This window comes from Raphanus sativus, chromosome 4, assembly GCF_000801105.2.
Source record: "Raphanus sativus cultivar WK10039 chromosome 4, ASM80110v3, whole genome shotgun sequence".
Lineage (NCBI taxonomy): Eukaryota > Viridiplantae > Streptophyta > Magnoliopsida > Brassicales > Brassicaceae > Raphanus > Raphanus sativus.
Window position 1 is genome coordinate 17485230 of NC_079514.1, and position 18860 is coordinate 17504089.

General features: G+C 32.2%; 1 protein-coding gene and 1 long non-coding RNA gene across 10 annotated transcripts; one reads left to right on the plus strand and one right to left on the minus strand.

The window, feature by feature from the left end:
• Positions 1 to 1045: 1045 nt before the first annotated feature.
• Positions 1046 to 7380, minus strand: LOC108831014 (protein PHLOEM PROTEIN 2-LIKE A8-like). The gene is made up of 2 exons (XM_018604570.2): positions 6878 to 7380; positions 1046 to 1553 (listed from the first exon to the last, which is right to left on the minus strand). Exons 1-2 carry the CDS (start codon positions 7351 to 7353, stop codon positions 1346 to 1348), a joined length of 684 nt encoding a protein of 227 aa, XP_018460072.1. The 5' UTR covers positions 7354 to 7380; the 3' UTR covers positions 1046 to 1345.
• Positions 7381 to 10452: 3072 nt separating this feature from the next.
• Positions 10453 to 18442, plus strand: LOC130511814 (uncharacterized). 9 transcript variants are annotated; one of them, XR_008945334.1, is made up of 4 exons: positions 11565 to 16942; positions 17020 to 17107; positions 17309 to 17648; positions 17737 to 18442. It is a non-coding gene; the product is annotated as an uncharacterized LOC130511814 (long non-coding RNA). The 9 variants fall into 9 exon arrangements; XR_008945329.1 differs by adding an exon at positions 10453 to 11550 and having other exon boundaries at positions 16250 to 17648; XR_008945330.1 differs by adding an exon at positions 10453 to 11540 and having other exon boundaries at positions 16250 to 17648.
• The last annotated feature ends 418 nt before the right edge of the window (positions 18443 to 18860 follow it).

Below are 18860 nucleotides of genomic sequence, written 5' to 3' on the forward strand. Positions count from 1 at the left end.
ATCCATTAAAGCAACATACTTGTAAATACTTGAGCTTTTTCCTGAATCTAGCTACTTTCCCTAATTGATAACAAAACTCATTACAATCAATCTAACAATTGTCATGTTCAATCCAGCACTCATTTAATTTACTGTCTTAAAACCATTCGATCTAGCTTTATTTCGAAGACTATAAAATCTATTGTGTAATCCAAGAGTCTCTGTGGATTTGATCCCTAAGTATCACATCTGAACCTCTTTTGATGAGAGTAAAGATGCTCTAGGGTAATTTGAGCACGTATCATTACTTAATGACATTGAATCAGATCTGGACATTATGGCAAAGAAATATAAGCTTGGAGAAGGATGATGTCAGTCTCTGGAGAAGGATGTCGAGATTCAAGCAGAAATTCTAAACTCATGAGACTTGGATGTTGTTAAGAGAGACCAAGACACATTGCATTTGGGCTCGAAGTATTTGGTTCTCTCAAGCTACGCCAAAGTTCGCCTTCATGGCATGGTTATCGATGTTGGATAGAATGTTGACATTGGACAGAGTTGCTAGATGGAGGCAAGGGACTTGATGCAACGTGTGTTCTCTCCAAGAATGCCCCTGAATCGAGAAACCATCTTTTCTTTGAGTGTTCCTATTTCACTCAGGTGTGGGAGCATATCACCAAAGGAATAATGCGAAACTCTTTTACGAATGTTTGGTCCGAGATACTGATTCTTATTACAGATAAGACTATGGAGAAGAAGAGTCTGTTCTGTATTAGATATGCATTTCAGGTGATTTTATATGCGTTGTGGAGAGAACGAAATAAAATTAAACATGGTGATAAGCTGCTGCCGATGTCAGTGCTGAAGAGATGATTGATAAGGGGATTAGAAACAAGATTAACCTGATGAGAACAAAGGGGCTTAAGGGAATATATGAGCTTATGCAGTATTGGTGTCTGTCTAGAATGTAAATAGCTCTATAGCATTATGAGGTTTGGTAGTAGAAAAGTTTTGATAGTAGTACTTTGTAAGTAAAAAAGTTGCACTTGAGGTATAAAGGTTTTTTTGAAAATAAATTTAACATATTCAAAAAAAATAATAATAAAGGATTCATATTGTAAAGAATATATCTAACATTTAGCAAAAAAAAAAGAATATATCTAACAATTCAGCCTGCCTTAGTTAAATTCTTATAAAAGTATATTGCAACTTTAGCCTCTGTGGATGTGATATTTTGTCGTACACATGTAATATGAATTACAAGGACTTAAGCTCTAGATATCACTCGGCCAGGACTGCACTCGGCCATATAAGTTTTGCCAATTCAAACCATACCAACAACTCCAAAACGAGTTTCGTCGTCATTTCAGTCGACATCCAGCTTTTCTTCCAATTGCTTCAGGCATTGTTGTACTGGTTTGATACTGCTTGATGCCATGTTAGAGCCCTCCTCAGGATTAGGGTTGTCTCCTCCTTTTCCGTGGGGTCTAGGATTTTCTTCTCTCAGCTGTTTACCTTCGTCTAGGTAATTCTGGATATGTTTTGCTATCTTATCCGCGAAAGCCACTTCGTTACTGCAGAGAAACAGAGAGCGAATCCCAATGAGGCTCATGCAACAACAATATTTTTTTGAACTGATGCAACAACAATGTTACCAACTTCATAGTAACTGATCTGTGATTTAGAAATACATTCAAATATACTGTTAATGGAGATTTTACGACAGTTTTGTTCTTCCTAATTTCAAGGTGCTCTAGAGCATTTTAGTTAAAAATAAAGATTCCTCTTTCATGGCTTAAGGCAGACTTCAGAAGTTACATCATAACAAAAAAATAACTTATTAGTTAAAAAAACAATACAAACTTTATATGATAAACCATTAAAATATAACACACAACCATTTTTAAAATAATTAAGAACAATTAAATACAAAATACATATGAAATAAGTTTTCTTAAATTCATTTTTCACACTCAAATTTCCTTCAATGATTTTGGTGCTAAATTTTAAAATATTGTTTTATAGAAAACACCAACCACAGGTGGTTAAAAATAATGGGCTATCTCTCGACTAGAAAGCGAATATAAAGAGGGATTAACTGCTCTTTTTATACCTTTGCATTAATTGATTAGTTTTTGACGTAATTATCTTCACAATATATATAAGAAAAAAGCAATATCACCGTGAGAATATTTACATCTATGGTTAGAATGGATCCGAATATTCGGGAAATTTGAGTATCAAGATTCGGGTTTGGATTTATCGAATCCATTGATTTAGTATCTGGATCCGAATTCGGAGCTTCCAGATATCTGAAATTCAAATATCCGTCTAGATATCATACTATCTGCGGATATCCGGATCTGGATCCGGATTATAAATAATTTAAAAAAATTTAATATTTAAAAAAATTAAAATTCTAAAATAATACATAAAATAAATAATTATACAAGATTTCTAAATATAACTATGAATATAATACCAAAATTAAAGTATAATATTATAAACCTAATTTTAAGAATACATTTTATTATAACAAATATATTATTAATAAAACTTAAAAAATTAATATAATTAAAAAATAGATCCGGATATCCTATTTTCTGAGGGGATCCAGAGCGAATCTCGGATCGAATTCGGATCCTGGATAATAAGTATCATGCATATTTACGTCTATTGATTTACCAAAACTAAATCCAAAAAGAGTTTGGATATGTTGAAATGACAAAACGAAATTGGATATGTTAATATAAATTTGTTAGAATGCATATTATAATTTTTTACAAGGACAAAACATAAGTTCTAACTTATCTTATTTGTTTTATAAATGTTACAATTAGTGTTGTAGTGTCTTCTCTATAATTTATGAAAATATAGAATATGTATGTCTCAATTCTAACCAAATGTCTTTGTTATTTATAAAATACAATACATATTATAGGCTTTTTGCCTTCATTGTAAAAAATCTAGAAAATGTTAATTTGTGTTATATCTTTTACTATATCCTGTATCGTAGATAAAACATAGCGTTTCTTACATATATGGAGTATGGTATGTTCTAAACATGTTAAAGTTTAAATTCTAACATTTTCTCTGTGTACTATCCTATTTATAATAATATTATAATATGTATTCTTATCTTTTGTCTATCTTTATCTTTTTTAGAATATGTATTATATATTTTTGTATATTCTATGTTTTTTAATCTAAGAAAATTTATGAAGTAATCCTAACCAATTTTATTCAAATTTATCTTGTTCTTGATGCTGAATTACATTGAATCACGTTGAATTCTTTTCTTTTTTTTGACAAAATCGCTTTGAATCACTGGAAATAGAAGAGACTCCGACAGAGCACACAGAGGATGACGATTAGCAGGCGTTATTTGGCCGGAATGTACAGATAGAGTTCACTGATTCACCATAATGGAACGCCGGAACCATCGAGAGAAGTTAAGAGCAAGGTTTTTTTTAACAAAATGTTGATAGTGAAAATGACTAAATATTTAGAATTACTTTATTAATAAACTATATAAATATTTAACTTTTATTCTTGATTGGCCAATGTAATTTATAAATTAGATCATAAAGTTAATTTTTATTAAATTATAAATTAAAGGGTTAATTTCATATTTACAAAAGAAAAGGTATATTGAAACAAAAATAATGGAGTCAAAAGTACAAAAGGACAAACCATCTCTCGATATGACCCTACTAGCCAATTTTCCCTATAAAAAACCCCAACTAGTTTTTTTTGTTAGTAGTTTAACTCCTCCATCTAAAATGTTGGTAAATAAAAGATCTATATACTATTAAAAAAGAAGGAATCTTAAAAATCTACTTACACAAGGTTGTTTGATCCTTTCATTAAACTTAACTATTTTTGGTCTTCCTTTATATGTTTATAACAATATGTTACATCAATAAATTGAACTATATAATTAATCAAATATTTCTCTAACATACCGTAGTCAATATCTTATTTATTATACAGAATAATTTTGTCGACTAAAACAGTACTCCAAAACCATATCGTTCCTATTGGCAAGGACTTCTAAACCTGTCTTATTCATCTAATAATTAAAATGTGACTATATAATTCTATTAAGCTACCAACTATGCACACTAGCAGCCCCATTTTATAAAGAGACTTTATAGTAAAATTTGTTATTAAAATAAGTTTAAGAACTATGAAACTTAATAAATTTATACTATTAAATCAGTAAAAAATCTACCAAATAATTTTTAAGTCTCACTAATCAACAAATGTGGTTCTTATGAAATACACACAAACAATAAAAGAGAGAGTGGACATTCGGGTTTTAAAACTAGGTACAAATCATTTCCTTTCGAATCTGGATTTTTTGGATCCTAGGCATTTGAAAATAACTAGGTATTTGAAATTTTTTGGTTTATATCGAGGTCAGTTTTTTCAGGTTGAAATCAGGGTGGATACATTATTCAAATATCTATAATTTTTAGTACGTACGTAATGTGTCTCGATTGTTTTGGGCATTTAGTATCCGAAAAAGTATGGAAGTACTCGAAAACCCAAACAAATACATAAACATGAAAATATCCAAAAACCCTAACAAATACCCAAAAATATTTTTAAAATACCTAAAAGTCCTAGAATTGTACCTGAAATCTGACTTGGTGAACCGAAAAAGATACCCAATTTTTTATGAGTACTCAAAATATATATTTTTAAAAAATTAGAATTTTACTTGAAACCTGAAACTATAATCGAAAACACAAACAATAACTAAAAAAGTATATGTAATACCGAAATGCCCAATATATCTATTATACACAAAAATCAGGTACTTTGGGTATCATGACCGAGTTTCGGGTAGGATCTGGACTCGAAAAAAGACCTGCGGGTCCAAAAAAATCTAATATGTACTTTTCTCTAGACGCAGACTCAAATTGCACCTATATTTTTGGGTAGATTTCGATTTGGTTTTCTAGGTCCGGTAAAAGGTTGAAATTTAGTTATATTTAAGAGTATATATAAATCTTAAATAAACTAATTCATAAATTATATAATTTTAAACAAATTTTCTTTTTGATATAATATGACTTTATAACATAATAATATATAATAATTCTAATTCACAAACATTACTTATAATCTAAAGAAAACCCCGCGTTTTTTAAGCGCGGATCAAAATCTAGTTTGTAATTTAAAACATAAAAATGACATTTATAAAATAAAAAAATGTTTTTAAGTTTGTTCAAACATGATCTTCAATATGAATCAAGATCCAAAAATTCTCAAAATGACAGTAAGTTTTTTTAATTATTTTTTGTAACAAGTAAGTTCATATAGATCGTGATTACTTAAATTATAATTTTAAATACACTTTTTTGTCATCAATACATTTTGTTTTTAATTTGATTTCAAATATCTCACTAACTAATAGCATTTTGTTAAAGGATTTATTGTTAGTCTTAGTTTTGATTTGAAAGAGAAATCTTAACTTTCAGTTTAGAGATTTTTTTGGTTCTTGATCCAACCCAGTTATTTTATTTGAACATGTTTTAAAACAGATATTATTTTGATATCTAAAATACGTGGTTTTCATTTAATAATGGTCAGGTAAGTTTCAACCTTTGTAAAATAATATATATATTTTTTTGAAACAAAAGACTATTCTATTAAAATATCATCTTGTTGATATATGTGTGATCCAACTATTTTAATACAAAAAACATAAATATGACTACAACACTAATATAAAAATTAAATTTCTAAAAAAATGGAAAACAAAAAATATACCGTCCTTGTAAGGACGGGTCATTAATCTAGTAATTGGTTAAACCATTAACAAAGCAATGTTTTTCAAAGCACATTTTGTTATTAACAATACCGTGAACGGATAATTCAAAATATCACAATTACTTTTTAGATTAAAATAATTGCGGTGGTATCACTATTATTTAAGGACTTTTAATATTCGTGACAAAAAATAAAAAAATAAGGATTTTTAATATAAAATTTTTAGTTGAGAAGAACCATTTTAATATATATATATATATATATTTTTCGTATTAAACCCGTTTGAAATATAAAAAAAAATAAGGATTTTTTTTTTTAAGTCGACGACAAAAAAAAAATTATGTATTGACTATTGAGAACCACTAATTTCTAATTAATCTAAGAACAGGTGATAATTATCTACTTCGTTGAAACATATAATATAATATACAGGTCTTAAACCTTTTGAAATAATTTATAAAGAATAAATAAATCAATATGATACAAGTTTGTTCCGAGAGAAAATAGCCGAAGGTTCAATTCTCGTTAAGAAATTAGGTATTCTAAAAAAGTTATTTAGGCTCCAAATGTTAATGATAACAAAAATTTCTATATATACACCTTATGTATTTATATATATTATAAGGTGTATATTTTTGCGTCGTAATTGTTTCTATATTGTCATTCGGACCTTAAGGGATATATGGGGACAGAGGATCCCAGTCTTCTAGACATTAAAAAAGTAGCAAAAGTATAAATGGGCTGTGTGTTCTGTTTACATTAGTTCTGTTTTGGTTTAGGTTTTGAACTTTCTCTTATTTTCTCTCCACGATCAGATCATTAACTTGCTAGTTTCAACATTGTAATATCTAAATCACAAATCACAAAAGCTAAAGGTCGAGTCCAAAATCTAGTAAATACTAAATGCTAATCCTAAATGCTAATCCTAAATGCTAATCCTAAATGCTAAACCATGGTTCCATATAAGGCTAAACTAAAAACGTAAGTGGCAATCCTAAATACTAATCTCAAGCTGAGCTGCACATCAAAAATAAAAACCTAGTTCCTTATATTTTCCAAACAGAAGTTCAGAATCATATCATGTTGAACAAAATCTATGTCATGTACGTTAAGTTACCTGTTTTCTAAAAATCGCAACGCTTTCTTGCTGCTAACGTCCTGCAAAGCTGCATCCCACTTAAGGATCCGGTCGTCTCGATTACAGTGATTTTCTTTTCTCCACAGCTCCCATAGCTGAAGACCAAAACTGCCCTCCAGATTCTTCACAATTGATGTAGGTAACTTATAGAATATTGGAATAACCCAGAGCGTGCGTCGATCCACACACTCCTTTATCTTCACCAGCTCGTCCAAACACCAATCTGACTCCGTATACTTGCTCGATATGATCGCCACCGCCACCGTGGACTCCCCAATTCTTTCAAAAAGATTCGTAAGGTCCTCACCTGGTCGCAAGTCATCGTCTATAAAAGCATTGATCCCATTTCTGCGCAAGACTCCATGGAGATAGGGGGCAAAGGTGCTACGCAGGTCTGCTCCTCGGAAATTGATGAATACTTGTGGTTTGACGTTGAGAGATGAGGATGCGACCATCTCTTTTTTCTTCTTTTTTTTTTTTGACTTTTTGGTCTGCAATTAATTGATTGGAGAAGCAAATGACGTCCTCTTAAATATAGCTTAGCTGACCGCGTTAATCGTCGAGGTTTCAAAATATAAGAATAAAAGTCCTCCTAAAACTTTTTTCAAAACAAAAAAAAAGTCCTCCTAAAACTAAGTCCTCTTAAAAAAAGTCCTCCTAAAACTAATTTTAATGACCAATATGATAAAAAATAGTTTAAATTTGAATCAACGATCACCTAGACAATATAACATAGATTGTTTTTTTTATAACATAAATGGTTCACTTCCGAAAATTTCTTTATTTTTACTTTGGAAGGTCTTCTTAATTGTTTACGAACTTAAGAGAACTTGAATTAACAATTTTCAATCAGCATGTTTAAGGGAAGTTCTTTTTGTTTGTTCTCATGGAGTTTGCTTGTGTTTTGAGAACCTATCCTAAGCATCTCTCGTGCTCCTGGATTAAAAAAAAAGAACTATCCTCTAAATATTAGATAAGATCTCCTCATTCGAGACATTCTTAGCCCTGAACAATTAACATGGTAAATTAGTAAAAAAAAATTAACATGGTAGAGGCGTATAAATGTATCAGTAAATGCAAAGTGAACATACAGAAGTTTAATCTTATTTCATTTTCGTTGAATTTTTCAAAATTATAAATATAACATCATTTGCATTTATATTAATATGTTAGTTGACCCAGAAAAGTGTTGTCTGACTTTTCACTTCCCTATACTCCTTTTGTTTTATAATAATTGTTATTTAACATTTTTTTTTGTTACCAAAAATATTACTTTACAATTTCAATACAAATAATACTTATTTTTATTTAAAATTAATTGTAAACTGCATTAATTTATAAATAATTTTATTTATCTCAAATACTATTGGTCAGAAAGGTATAATTAATAATAAGTTACATATATGTCTGTCATTTTTTTAATCTATGTGATGTCAAAAAGATATTTATTTAGAAACATAAGAAGTATATAAGAAACCTAGCTGCCATAATTTATTTTTCTCCTTTAATAAGGTTATTTGAATATCTCAATATAATTTAGAGGAACGGATGGAAGTTGATTCATTTAGAAACAAGTTCCACCCTAAATTGTGTGGAACCGGAAATGAATACGCAGAAAGGAGAAATTTCGTAAGCGTAACGTGATTTTCTTAAAAGAAATGGGAACGTTTTATTAACGTCTATTTATGCATGTGAATTCACATACTTTTCAATAGAAAACCCTAACAAAATAGTATGTTTTTCTTTGTAGATTTTATACCTTTTATCAAAGATTATAATGTTATCTTTTTGATAAAATTTATCAAAATAACTTAGACTATCTCTATCCCATCCTTATTTTCATCTCTATATTTTCTTCTAAAATAAAGAATTTCTATTATCGAGATAAAATTGCTCTAATATATGCTTCTATAATAGAGCTCATATATATTTATAGAGGAAAATATATAGATATGTTATTTTCATCTCTAAATATTAAAAAAAGAAATAAGATTTCTCTATATTTTTTGCAAAAATAAAAGAACTCTAATATAAAGTTATACATTAGATCAAATCCACATTTATAATAGAGATATTTATTTTTGAGAAAAATATAGAAGTATATATATGTATGTATGTGTGTGTAAAACATAATTTTATGTTTAGAGAAATGCCAATAACAGTAAAACATAATTTTATGTGTTGATGTTTAACGACGATAATGGCCTTTGTAGGTAGATAAACACATCTGACACAATAGATCTTACAGGATTTGCTTAGGATTTTAGTAGATTTGATAAGTTCATTACTCAAAAAAAATTAAAGAAAATCAATCATTTTCAGAAACAGTTTTTTTTTTTTCAAATCTCTCTCCATTTTCAATCTTTTTTTTTTTATCTCAAGCTTCTTCATCAAAATTTTCTTCATCCTCCTAATGAAAAAAAATCGAACAAAATTTGCTTTACCATCATAATCTTGTCCCAACAAACATAATCCAGAACTTAAAACCCTTAAAATACGAAATCGCCGAGCTAGAAATATCAATCAGAATCTTGGAATAGAAACGATAAAGGGCCAATTAACGACAAAATCAAAAAAGACAATTGTTTTTGATAGTTTGAAATAGTTAGTTAGATGTGTAAATATAATAGTAGCCATACAACAATTTTATTAGACCATCTATAATATATATATATATATATATATATTAGTTGAAAAAACCGGCTAACAATCAAAGTTAATCTTAACAAAAATGTTTATAATTTTGTTTTAACCGGTTATTGTTAGGATTGACCAGTCACTATTGTAATTAGACGACCAATTGAGTTCTCTTCTTCACTGAATGGTTATTGTATACCCGTTGACGAAACCCTCAACACATAAATATAAACCCTAAACACAATAGAAAAACGGTAAGTAAACCCTATTGTCTAAACCCTAATCAAATAAATTTATACCCTAAACCCAATAGGGAGCCCAGAACCCAAGCAATAATAAATGTTAAACCCAAAAGACATAACTCTAAACCTACACCCAATTGGAAATCTGGAACCCAAACACTATGAAACCTTATAGCCAAAATTCTATGCTCTAAAGACAACATGATCCCCGAAGCCCTAACGGTAATTTATAAATCGGAACGACAATGTAAATTAGATAGCCTCATAAGTAATTTGTTATACAGTTATATATTTTCAGAACCGGCTAACAATCGTTGTTAACCTTTACAAAATTGTCTATAATTTTTTTTAGCCGGTTATTGATATATGTGACTAGTCACTATTGTAATTAGATGGCCAATCGAGTTCTCTCCTTCACCCGATGGTTATTGTTTGAAATTTTGTAGACCTGGTAGATGGAGAAGAAAATATAAGTCAATAATTAGATGTCCAATTTTTCTCCTCGATAATTACCATATTGTTTGGATGGCTAAGACAATTAATGAACATGTCAATAATAAAATTAGATATACATTTTCATACCCCAACACTCTATAGTTTTAATTAAACATAAATCGAAACTCCCAAACCTCGTACAGTTTATGATATAAGATTGTTTTAAAAAAAATTGTAGTTGGATGTGTAACTTATTTGATAGCTTCTTAAAAACGAGCTTATGAGTATTTAGGGATTAATTGTCTTAGCCATCCAAAGACTTAATGTTAGAAAAAGAAAAATAATAAAAAAGCTATCCCTATATATAGGGAAAAAACAAAACAAGAAAAGCCATCCTCCTTCCTCTCCCTCTTCCTGATTCTTTCCCTCTCTCTCTCCTTTCAATTCAGTACGCTTCTCTCTATCTCTTTTTAACAAACAAACTGAACTTTTTTTTTGCAGATACTTCTTTCTTCATTGACTGCGGAAGCCCCACACCTTCCACCGACGCCTTCAACCGCACATGGCTCCCCGACCAATTCTGATCCAGCGGATCCACCGCCGTCGTCTTCCAGCCTCTCCTCTTCCGCCACGTCGCTGAGAAGACAGTCCGCTATTTCCCCCTCTCCTTCGACAAGAAAAACTGCTATGCCCTCCACTCCCCTCCTACAGTCGCTACTATACATCAGAACCTTCACCGTCTACGACAACTAAGACAACTACACGGCAAATCGCACTCCCCGTCTTCGACATCGAATAATTTGGAGTGGGGGATAGATAGGTGAGAGAATAGGGTGATTTCAAAATTTCTTCTGACAAGAAGATTTGGTAGAGAATAGATCTTTGCGAATCTTACAGAAAGATTTGCTCTACTGCTTTTGTTTATAGATAGGTTTATGAAATAGGGGTAGAAGGGTAAAGAAATACCATGAACAGTTGTCATATTCCGTACGATTGGTATATTGCCAATTTCAGGTAAATGTGTTGGTAAGGCTCCAAATTCCTCTATATATATATTAATTATATTCACAAGATACTTTTTAAAATAAAGATAAGTTTTTCACATTCTAAAACAGAATCACAAGTCTATAAAAAACAGAAACACAAGCAGACAAGCTTCCATTGCATTATTAGAACGAGACTTTTAAGAAAGCTTTTCTAATGCGTTTTCATGCGCTTTTAAGATATTTCGATCGGAAATTTTTTCGAAACACAAAATGTACCGTCAACTATTTTTCTCCATGCAAATAGGTCTCGCTCAATTGGGCTGGGACAGATCGGATATACAGGTATTTTAAGGTATTCGGATCTGAATTCTTATCCGGTGAATCCGTGTTTTTATTATTCTTATTCGGATCTTGGGTTTTTGGATATCCGGGTATCGAATATCCTTCTAAAAATTGTAATATCCACCGGATATCCAGATCCAGATTTGGATCCTTAAAATAAAAAAAATAATATTAAAATATATTAAATATTAACAATAATTTAAAAATAAAAGTATATATAATATTTTTAATTATATCTATGTTTACTATTACAAAAATTAATTTATATATTAGTATAGAAATAAAAATATAACAAGTATAGAAATAAAAATATAATAAATAAAATTAGTTTTTTTTTAATATATATTCTTATTTTAAAATAGTTATCAATAAAAATTACGGATCCGGATATCCAGACTAAAAAATTAAGATATCCGGATTCAGATTTGATCTGGACGGATCCAACATTTTACTATCCGGATTCGGATCCGGCTCCTCTGGATATCCGGATTTTTGGAGCGGATAAGACTTGAATCTGACACAGGAGCTTCTGAATGATTATGTAGGCTCATGTCTGAATGTAGCAATTTTGCTCCTCAAATCTTCAGCTTTTGATTCATCAAAGAAGTTTCGCAGGAAAACATTCTTGATGTCACTCCAGGAAGTAAGAGATCCTGGTGATAGCTGTTTAAGCCAATGCGAAGCATCTCCAACAAGTGATACTTGAAGAGCTTGCAAAGTAGATAGTCCTCAGGGACTTCATTTGATTTTATAGCAGAGAAAAAAATCCTCACACCTCTCCAGATGGTCCATAGGATGCTCATGTGGTAGACCACAATAAGGTGTCTATCCCACAAGTGTAAAGTTTGGGGCTTCAGCTCGAAATCGTGCCTCTGGATAGCTGGAGGACGGATAGCATATCTTTTAGCGTATTATTGGTCTGAACGGTTGTAGTCAGCCAATGTTCTTGGTCGAGCAGCCTCATTTACAACATTAGCGAGAGCTGTAGCTAAATCAATGGGATCAGGAATTGCAGCCCCCTGATCATCTATCCTCTGACCTGCTGCATTACGCAGATGACCTTCCTGGTCATGCAAGTCTCCATTCTCGTCCCGTGTGAGAATAACTGTCGCAACCATGTCTCGCGGCTGAGTATCGATCATGCAGCTGATGTGGTATCGATCGATATTGGGTGGGTGGTGTCGGGCGACGGAGGAGTAGTCTCAGTCGACGGTGAAGATCGAGTGTCGATCGATGAACGGATGTGTGTGTCAGTCGATGTGGTGTTTCGAGAATCGGTCGATGGTAGAATGTTACTATTGATCGATACAGAACGTTACTCCTTGTGGATCGTGCGTTCCAAGAGGGCAGGATCTGGGGAAATTAGTGGTGATTTCATGTTGCTTCTGGTACTACTAGGCATACACGTGAAAATACAAGAATTTTTTTTTATCAGTTTTTGCAAGAGTAAAGAAAATCTAGAAGAAATCAGAATAAACATGATCTAAGGGCGAACAAAGCTCTCCGACAACCTCGCCAAATTTTATCTCACTCAAATTACCCTAAGGAATGAATTATTCTCTGAAATAAGAGGATCAGTTGTAATACTTATGGATCAAATCCACAGAGCTCGGGCAGATAATAAATCCTAAAAGAAGTGATTAAGCTAGGCTGAATATCATAAATCAAAATATGCAGTGGTGAACAAGTAATTGTTCAGATGAGTTGATTGGGGTTTTAGACAATAATAATAAAAAAGTTAAGCTTAGGGTTTCTATTCAGGATTTCAGGATTACATAGGCATGGAAACTAACATGCATGCAGGATATATAAGAACTCAACAAAAGCAATAGTTTGTCAACTTCCGTATTTTTAGACTATATATTGTCTAGATCCTCAAACTCAGGTTCCGCTTGCTAGTATGAAGAAAGTGTCGATCGATTACTCTACAAGAGTATCGATCGATACACCTTTCGTCACGTCGACTGATTACTCTATAGGACTATCGATCGATGGGCTTCTAGAGAAGTTTTAAGATCGGGTTGAACTATGTTCACTAGTCTTCTTAGACCAACTTCCGCATGTATCTAGCAACCTAGCTCAAAGAATCAATTCAGGGAGAAAACCAGGCTTTCGCTTGCGCCTCCTATCCTAATATCAAGGTTCTAGTTATCTACTCTAGAAACAAGCATTAAACACAACTCTCATGATGAATATTTCTAGCAACTTAGTAATTCCATATTTTGGGCTAATCCCTCATTTCCTGTTTGAACCCTAAACCTAATAAGGTGATTTACTCAGACATAGCAGAGTAAAGCCTATCAATAGAATAAGAAAACTTCATAGATAGATAGATAGAAATCAATGGAGTTCTAAGACAAATATCTGAAGGAGTTATACTCTTCTCTGCAATCTAAAACTAAAAACCTTTTACTGTGAAGAATAGAAAATAAGAAAGTGTGTGTTGCTGAATACAATGACGGTGTACATAAATATTAGGTTAAAACTCGCCATGGGTATTCTTATAATTTGGTATGATCTTGGGCTTCAAGTCGGCTGTGACCAAAGTGGGTTTCTGCGTACTCGCTGTCAATCGATATCACATGGTGTGTATCGATCGATTGTGGTGTCTCTCTGTCGACCACTTGTGCTGGTCGACTGTCAGCTCGGGTGAAATCTCTAAAGTACTCAAATGCTTCAAAATCTCTATTTTACTCCAAATGACTCCTAAATCTATAAGCATACTAAATAGACTCCAAAACATTATAATTATATCTTAAAACACTTCTATACTATGGTTAAAAGTGGTTAAATTCCATGGTATATCAAGGTCCACTCACACGGCGGTCGGGGCTCTGATCAAGATGGCTAACCGGCTCTAATACCACTTGCAACACTCTTATCCGTCCCTTCCATTTGCCCACAATGATCTCTCTCTAGGATCGAGAACCCACCCTTTATGATGGTTCAAAGCGTTTATCTTTCTGAGGCATGAAAATTTTCTTTGACCATGCAATCACTACGTGATCTCTCCTCATGTTTTGGTATTACTCACATGATTTCGAAAATATATTTCTAATAAGACACCATTCTTCCACTATTTCAGTTTAAACATTTAACGATAAAGTTTTTTTCACAAGTTAACAAAAGGACAAATTCTCTTTAGTGACATAGTTAGCCAATTTTTTTTTCTTTAACTCTCTCCACGTGCACCATCATATACCATAAATTATAATGTTACAATTGCCCTTCCATACTTTTGACATCATTTAGTGTAAACGATGGGTATGAGTGTCTCTTGTGACCCCATTTTTAGCCATGGTATATGAGTATTTGAAGTATTATATGGGTTTGGAGTATGTTTTAGAGTATTTTCAGGTTCAGGTATATCCTCGAGAACTTTAGTGATTTTGGAGCTTTTTGAGATGCAGAACTACACAGATGCGTTAGATGTTTAGCTATTGATGGAGATTTTACCACCGTGTGATTGAGCTGATATTTTGACACAACATATATATTTTAGTTAGTTTTCCAATACCACCATTTTAAGGTCAATCTAACGGTTAGATCTGAAGTTATGCCCGTATTACTGAAGAGTGGTACGTCTGCCTCGCAAGATGAAGCTGTCGAGAAGATGAAGCAACATCGATCGATGGAGCACCCCTTAAATCGATCGACGGTGATCCCAGAAGATGGACCTTGTCTGTTTATGACCAAATTAATCCCAGAAGTTATCACAAATTACCAAAATGCTTCTGCACGACTAAAAGTCTTATTTTACTGTTTTCTAAGCCATTGTTGACGGCCATGCTTATTCTATTGTGGAGAGAGAGCTTATGATTGGAGAGAGATATCTGTACACCTTGAGAGAGGGAATATCTTATACTTCCTTTGTTACTTTACTCTTTTCTGTTATTTATTATTCTATTGCAGTATTTTTCAGACCATCATAATGTTTCTTATGAATATGTCTCAATAGTTCTCTTGTTACATTTAGGGTTTTCAAACGATGATTTATGGTTTGTTAAAATTTAACATGTTGCTAGGATGATTTAGTTAGTTCTTCATTTAGTTGATCTTAACATCTGGATGCATACGAGAGTTGGTCTAGGTAGTAGAGAACATATCAAACCTGTTCGTAAAGCTTGCTGGAAAGAATATCGATCTACACAACGATAGTTGTATCGATCGACATTTCGAAAGGTGTATCGATTGATTTTCATATAGAAAAATCGATCGACAATTTCTCATGATCAATAAACGAGAGTTGAGATCCGAGATCCAGTCATTAGATAATCTACACAACAAAAGTTGAATAGATTATACTTTAAAGTTTGAGTCGAGAACAATTAATATTTTTGAATCCCTGATAACCTGATTAGTTTGCATACTTATCATACCTCAGAATTTACCTGAATCTAGTTGTTTTCTTAAATTATTTAAAACCTCAAATCAATCAACTGAATAACTAGTTTGTTCGCCATACTATTTATTGTTTTAAATCATTACTGTCTAGCATTACTTCGGAAACAACAAATTTGTTGAGTCTCTGTGGATTCGATCTCTAAGTACTCCAACTGAACATCTTATTTGAAATAGTGGCTTGAAGGTTAGTTCGAGCATATCACCTTCATCCTCTGAACGTCACTCTCACAACTCATAATAACACTAGAAACTTATTTTTCATTATAATGGTAATCACATTTATATCGAAGATCTTTATATGTTAGGCAAATTGAGAATTCTGATTAACGGGATAAGACTGTTTATGTGGAATCAATATTCGAGTGAGGGTGTTCGGGAATGGATGCGATGGAGGTTATTACAGCCAAAGACTTTGAAGCCTGAAACAGAACTATAGAGTATACTTTCACTTTTCTAAGACTCACTTGACAATTTTACTAACTAAATCCCCCTTACGTTTTTGCAGGACATGAAGAGTGTTTGTGCCACCACTAGAATCTTCACAGAACCAATTCATATTTATTCATATGGTTTTTGTTTTGTGTCTTTCAAAATTAGGTTCACCCATTACTAAGAACAAAAATTTGCACTTTACATATTTTCTTAAGATTTTGCAGGGGAGGTATATTTTCCAAGTAAACGAAGGACACAATGCTATCTCCATCTTAAACGTTTGCTTTTTTGTTTCAAATGGCACTGAATTATAGTTATTTTGATCCTCATGATTTGTGACTTACCAATTAGGCTTACCCATTATAAGAACACAGTGTTTGCTTTTTACATTTTTCTAAAAGATTTTGCTGGAAATGATTCTTAAAGGAAAGACATGAGACCGTGTTAACATTTAAAGGTTTGCTTTGTTCTTTAAAGTTAGACTATGTTATATTTACTTCAGTTTCGTGCTTAAGAAATCTGCGAAGGGTTTAGGATGATCGTTTACGGTCTCTGTCAGTCTTCAGGTCAAAGCAAACCTTTACTCTCCCATTTTTTTATTTGATTTGTTGTTTCATTGTCTCTGACTTGGCTTCACAAGCAGAACACTTAGCTTTATATAGCTACACGGATGTTGGTGATGGCCTTGAGTTCCACCACTTCGATCATTGCTCCCTCGACATCCTTGAAGAGTAAGTTTCTTTCATTTATCCAAATATGTATTTTGCTTTGTGTGGGTGTATGTTTCTCCAAATGAGTCGCAGAATTTTTTTTTTCCGTTTTGGTTTTTATCTCTCTTGCTTTCTCTAAGTGCTTTCTCTAAGTGAAATGTCCTCTTTCTCTTTGGAAATGTGTCAATTTGTATTTCAAAAATGGCTACTACGAAACTGAAGAGTCATTCCTTGGGCCTGCATGAACAACAAAGTGTAAGGACTAATTAATTTCAACAGTACATTCGTTTTCTCTGTTACTGATGCTACTCTTTTCATGTGATATTCACCTAAAGGTACAGTTACTTGGCTAATACGTAAGTAATATTTATATTGGTCACATCAAACTAAGATACTAATTAATTTCACATTAAACTAAGCTCTTGTGACACACCATTTCATACTCTCTCTCTCTCTCTCTATGTTTATGAAGAAGGCTAAGGTTCTTAAAGCTCTATCTAAGAACTTGCACTGTTTTCAAGCATATGGTTTGGTTGCTGAGATTAACTACAAGACAATCTCGGTGAGTGCGACTCAACACTAAAATCAAATGAGCGTGTATGTAATTTGACTTTTAGTGCTGGATTTTGATTGAATTTAGAATCAAGCAGGAAGCAGCATAAATTCTGTTAAGAAACTGGGTCAGTTGAAAGAAAAGGAGGAACTATTGAAGAAACAGAAGAAAGATGAAAAGCCAAAAACTAAAGCCATGAAGATGATGACTGAAATGAAATCTGAATCAAATTGCAATGACTGTAACATAACATAAGTTGTTGGCGTGAGCTATTTTAGAAATAAGGCTAAACTGATTCGTGAGCGTCACAGCCGTAATCTGAAGAAGCAACCATTCCTACAATCAAAGCGACTAATTCCTATAAGCCCCAAGAATATGAAAATTCTTCCAAAGAACACCGGTGAAGCATTGAAGCAAGCTCTGCTACAATCAGGTTCTGTATCGACAGCCTTTCCCTCGGTTGTTAGTCATGGACATAGATCATGAATATGATAGAAATAGTTTAATTTGGTGGATTTCCGTTGAAGAGAGTAGAAGTTTGTATGGGAGGAAAGTGCAAGAAGTAGGAGCTGTGTTTGGATGAGTTTCAGAAGGCATTGACGGGCATAGAAGGATCCAGTGTGGTTTGCGAATGCATGTAGGAATGTTGAGATGCAAAACGTTTAGAGTCTTGAACGAGACTAACGATGTGAATCATGTGATGGTCCATTGTTCCATATCTATAACTTGAATAAACTATAGTTTATAGCTACAAAATGCATACATTTACACTAAATGATGTCTAAATTATAAACTTAGAAATATTAATGGGGTGAAATTAGTAACAAGTACAAAATATAGATGTTAGAAGCATACTAGCTATTTGTACAACTTAAAGGTGGCTTCATGGATGCTTATTTCAAAGTAAAGTGATATACTATTTGGCGGTACATAGTTTCACTTGTAAGGATAGGATAGTAAGCATTATATTATTTTTGTCTCTGTTCTGAGGTCTATGTTTCATTGATAATGAAGTATATTAGATCATGTTTTCTAGAACTATGTTTTGTCAATTAGAATAAGAAAAATATACTTGATATCTTATGGTCTCGATTATAAGGCGTCTCTCTTGAAAATATATTAGATCTACACGATAATATTTTCGTTGGTCTCTACTAGAAATTTTGTCTAACAAAACAAATCCACATTTAAATTTTCAAAAGATAATAAATGAAGCTATAC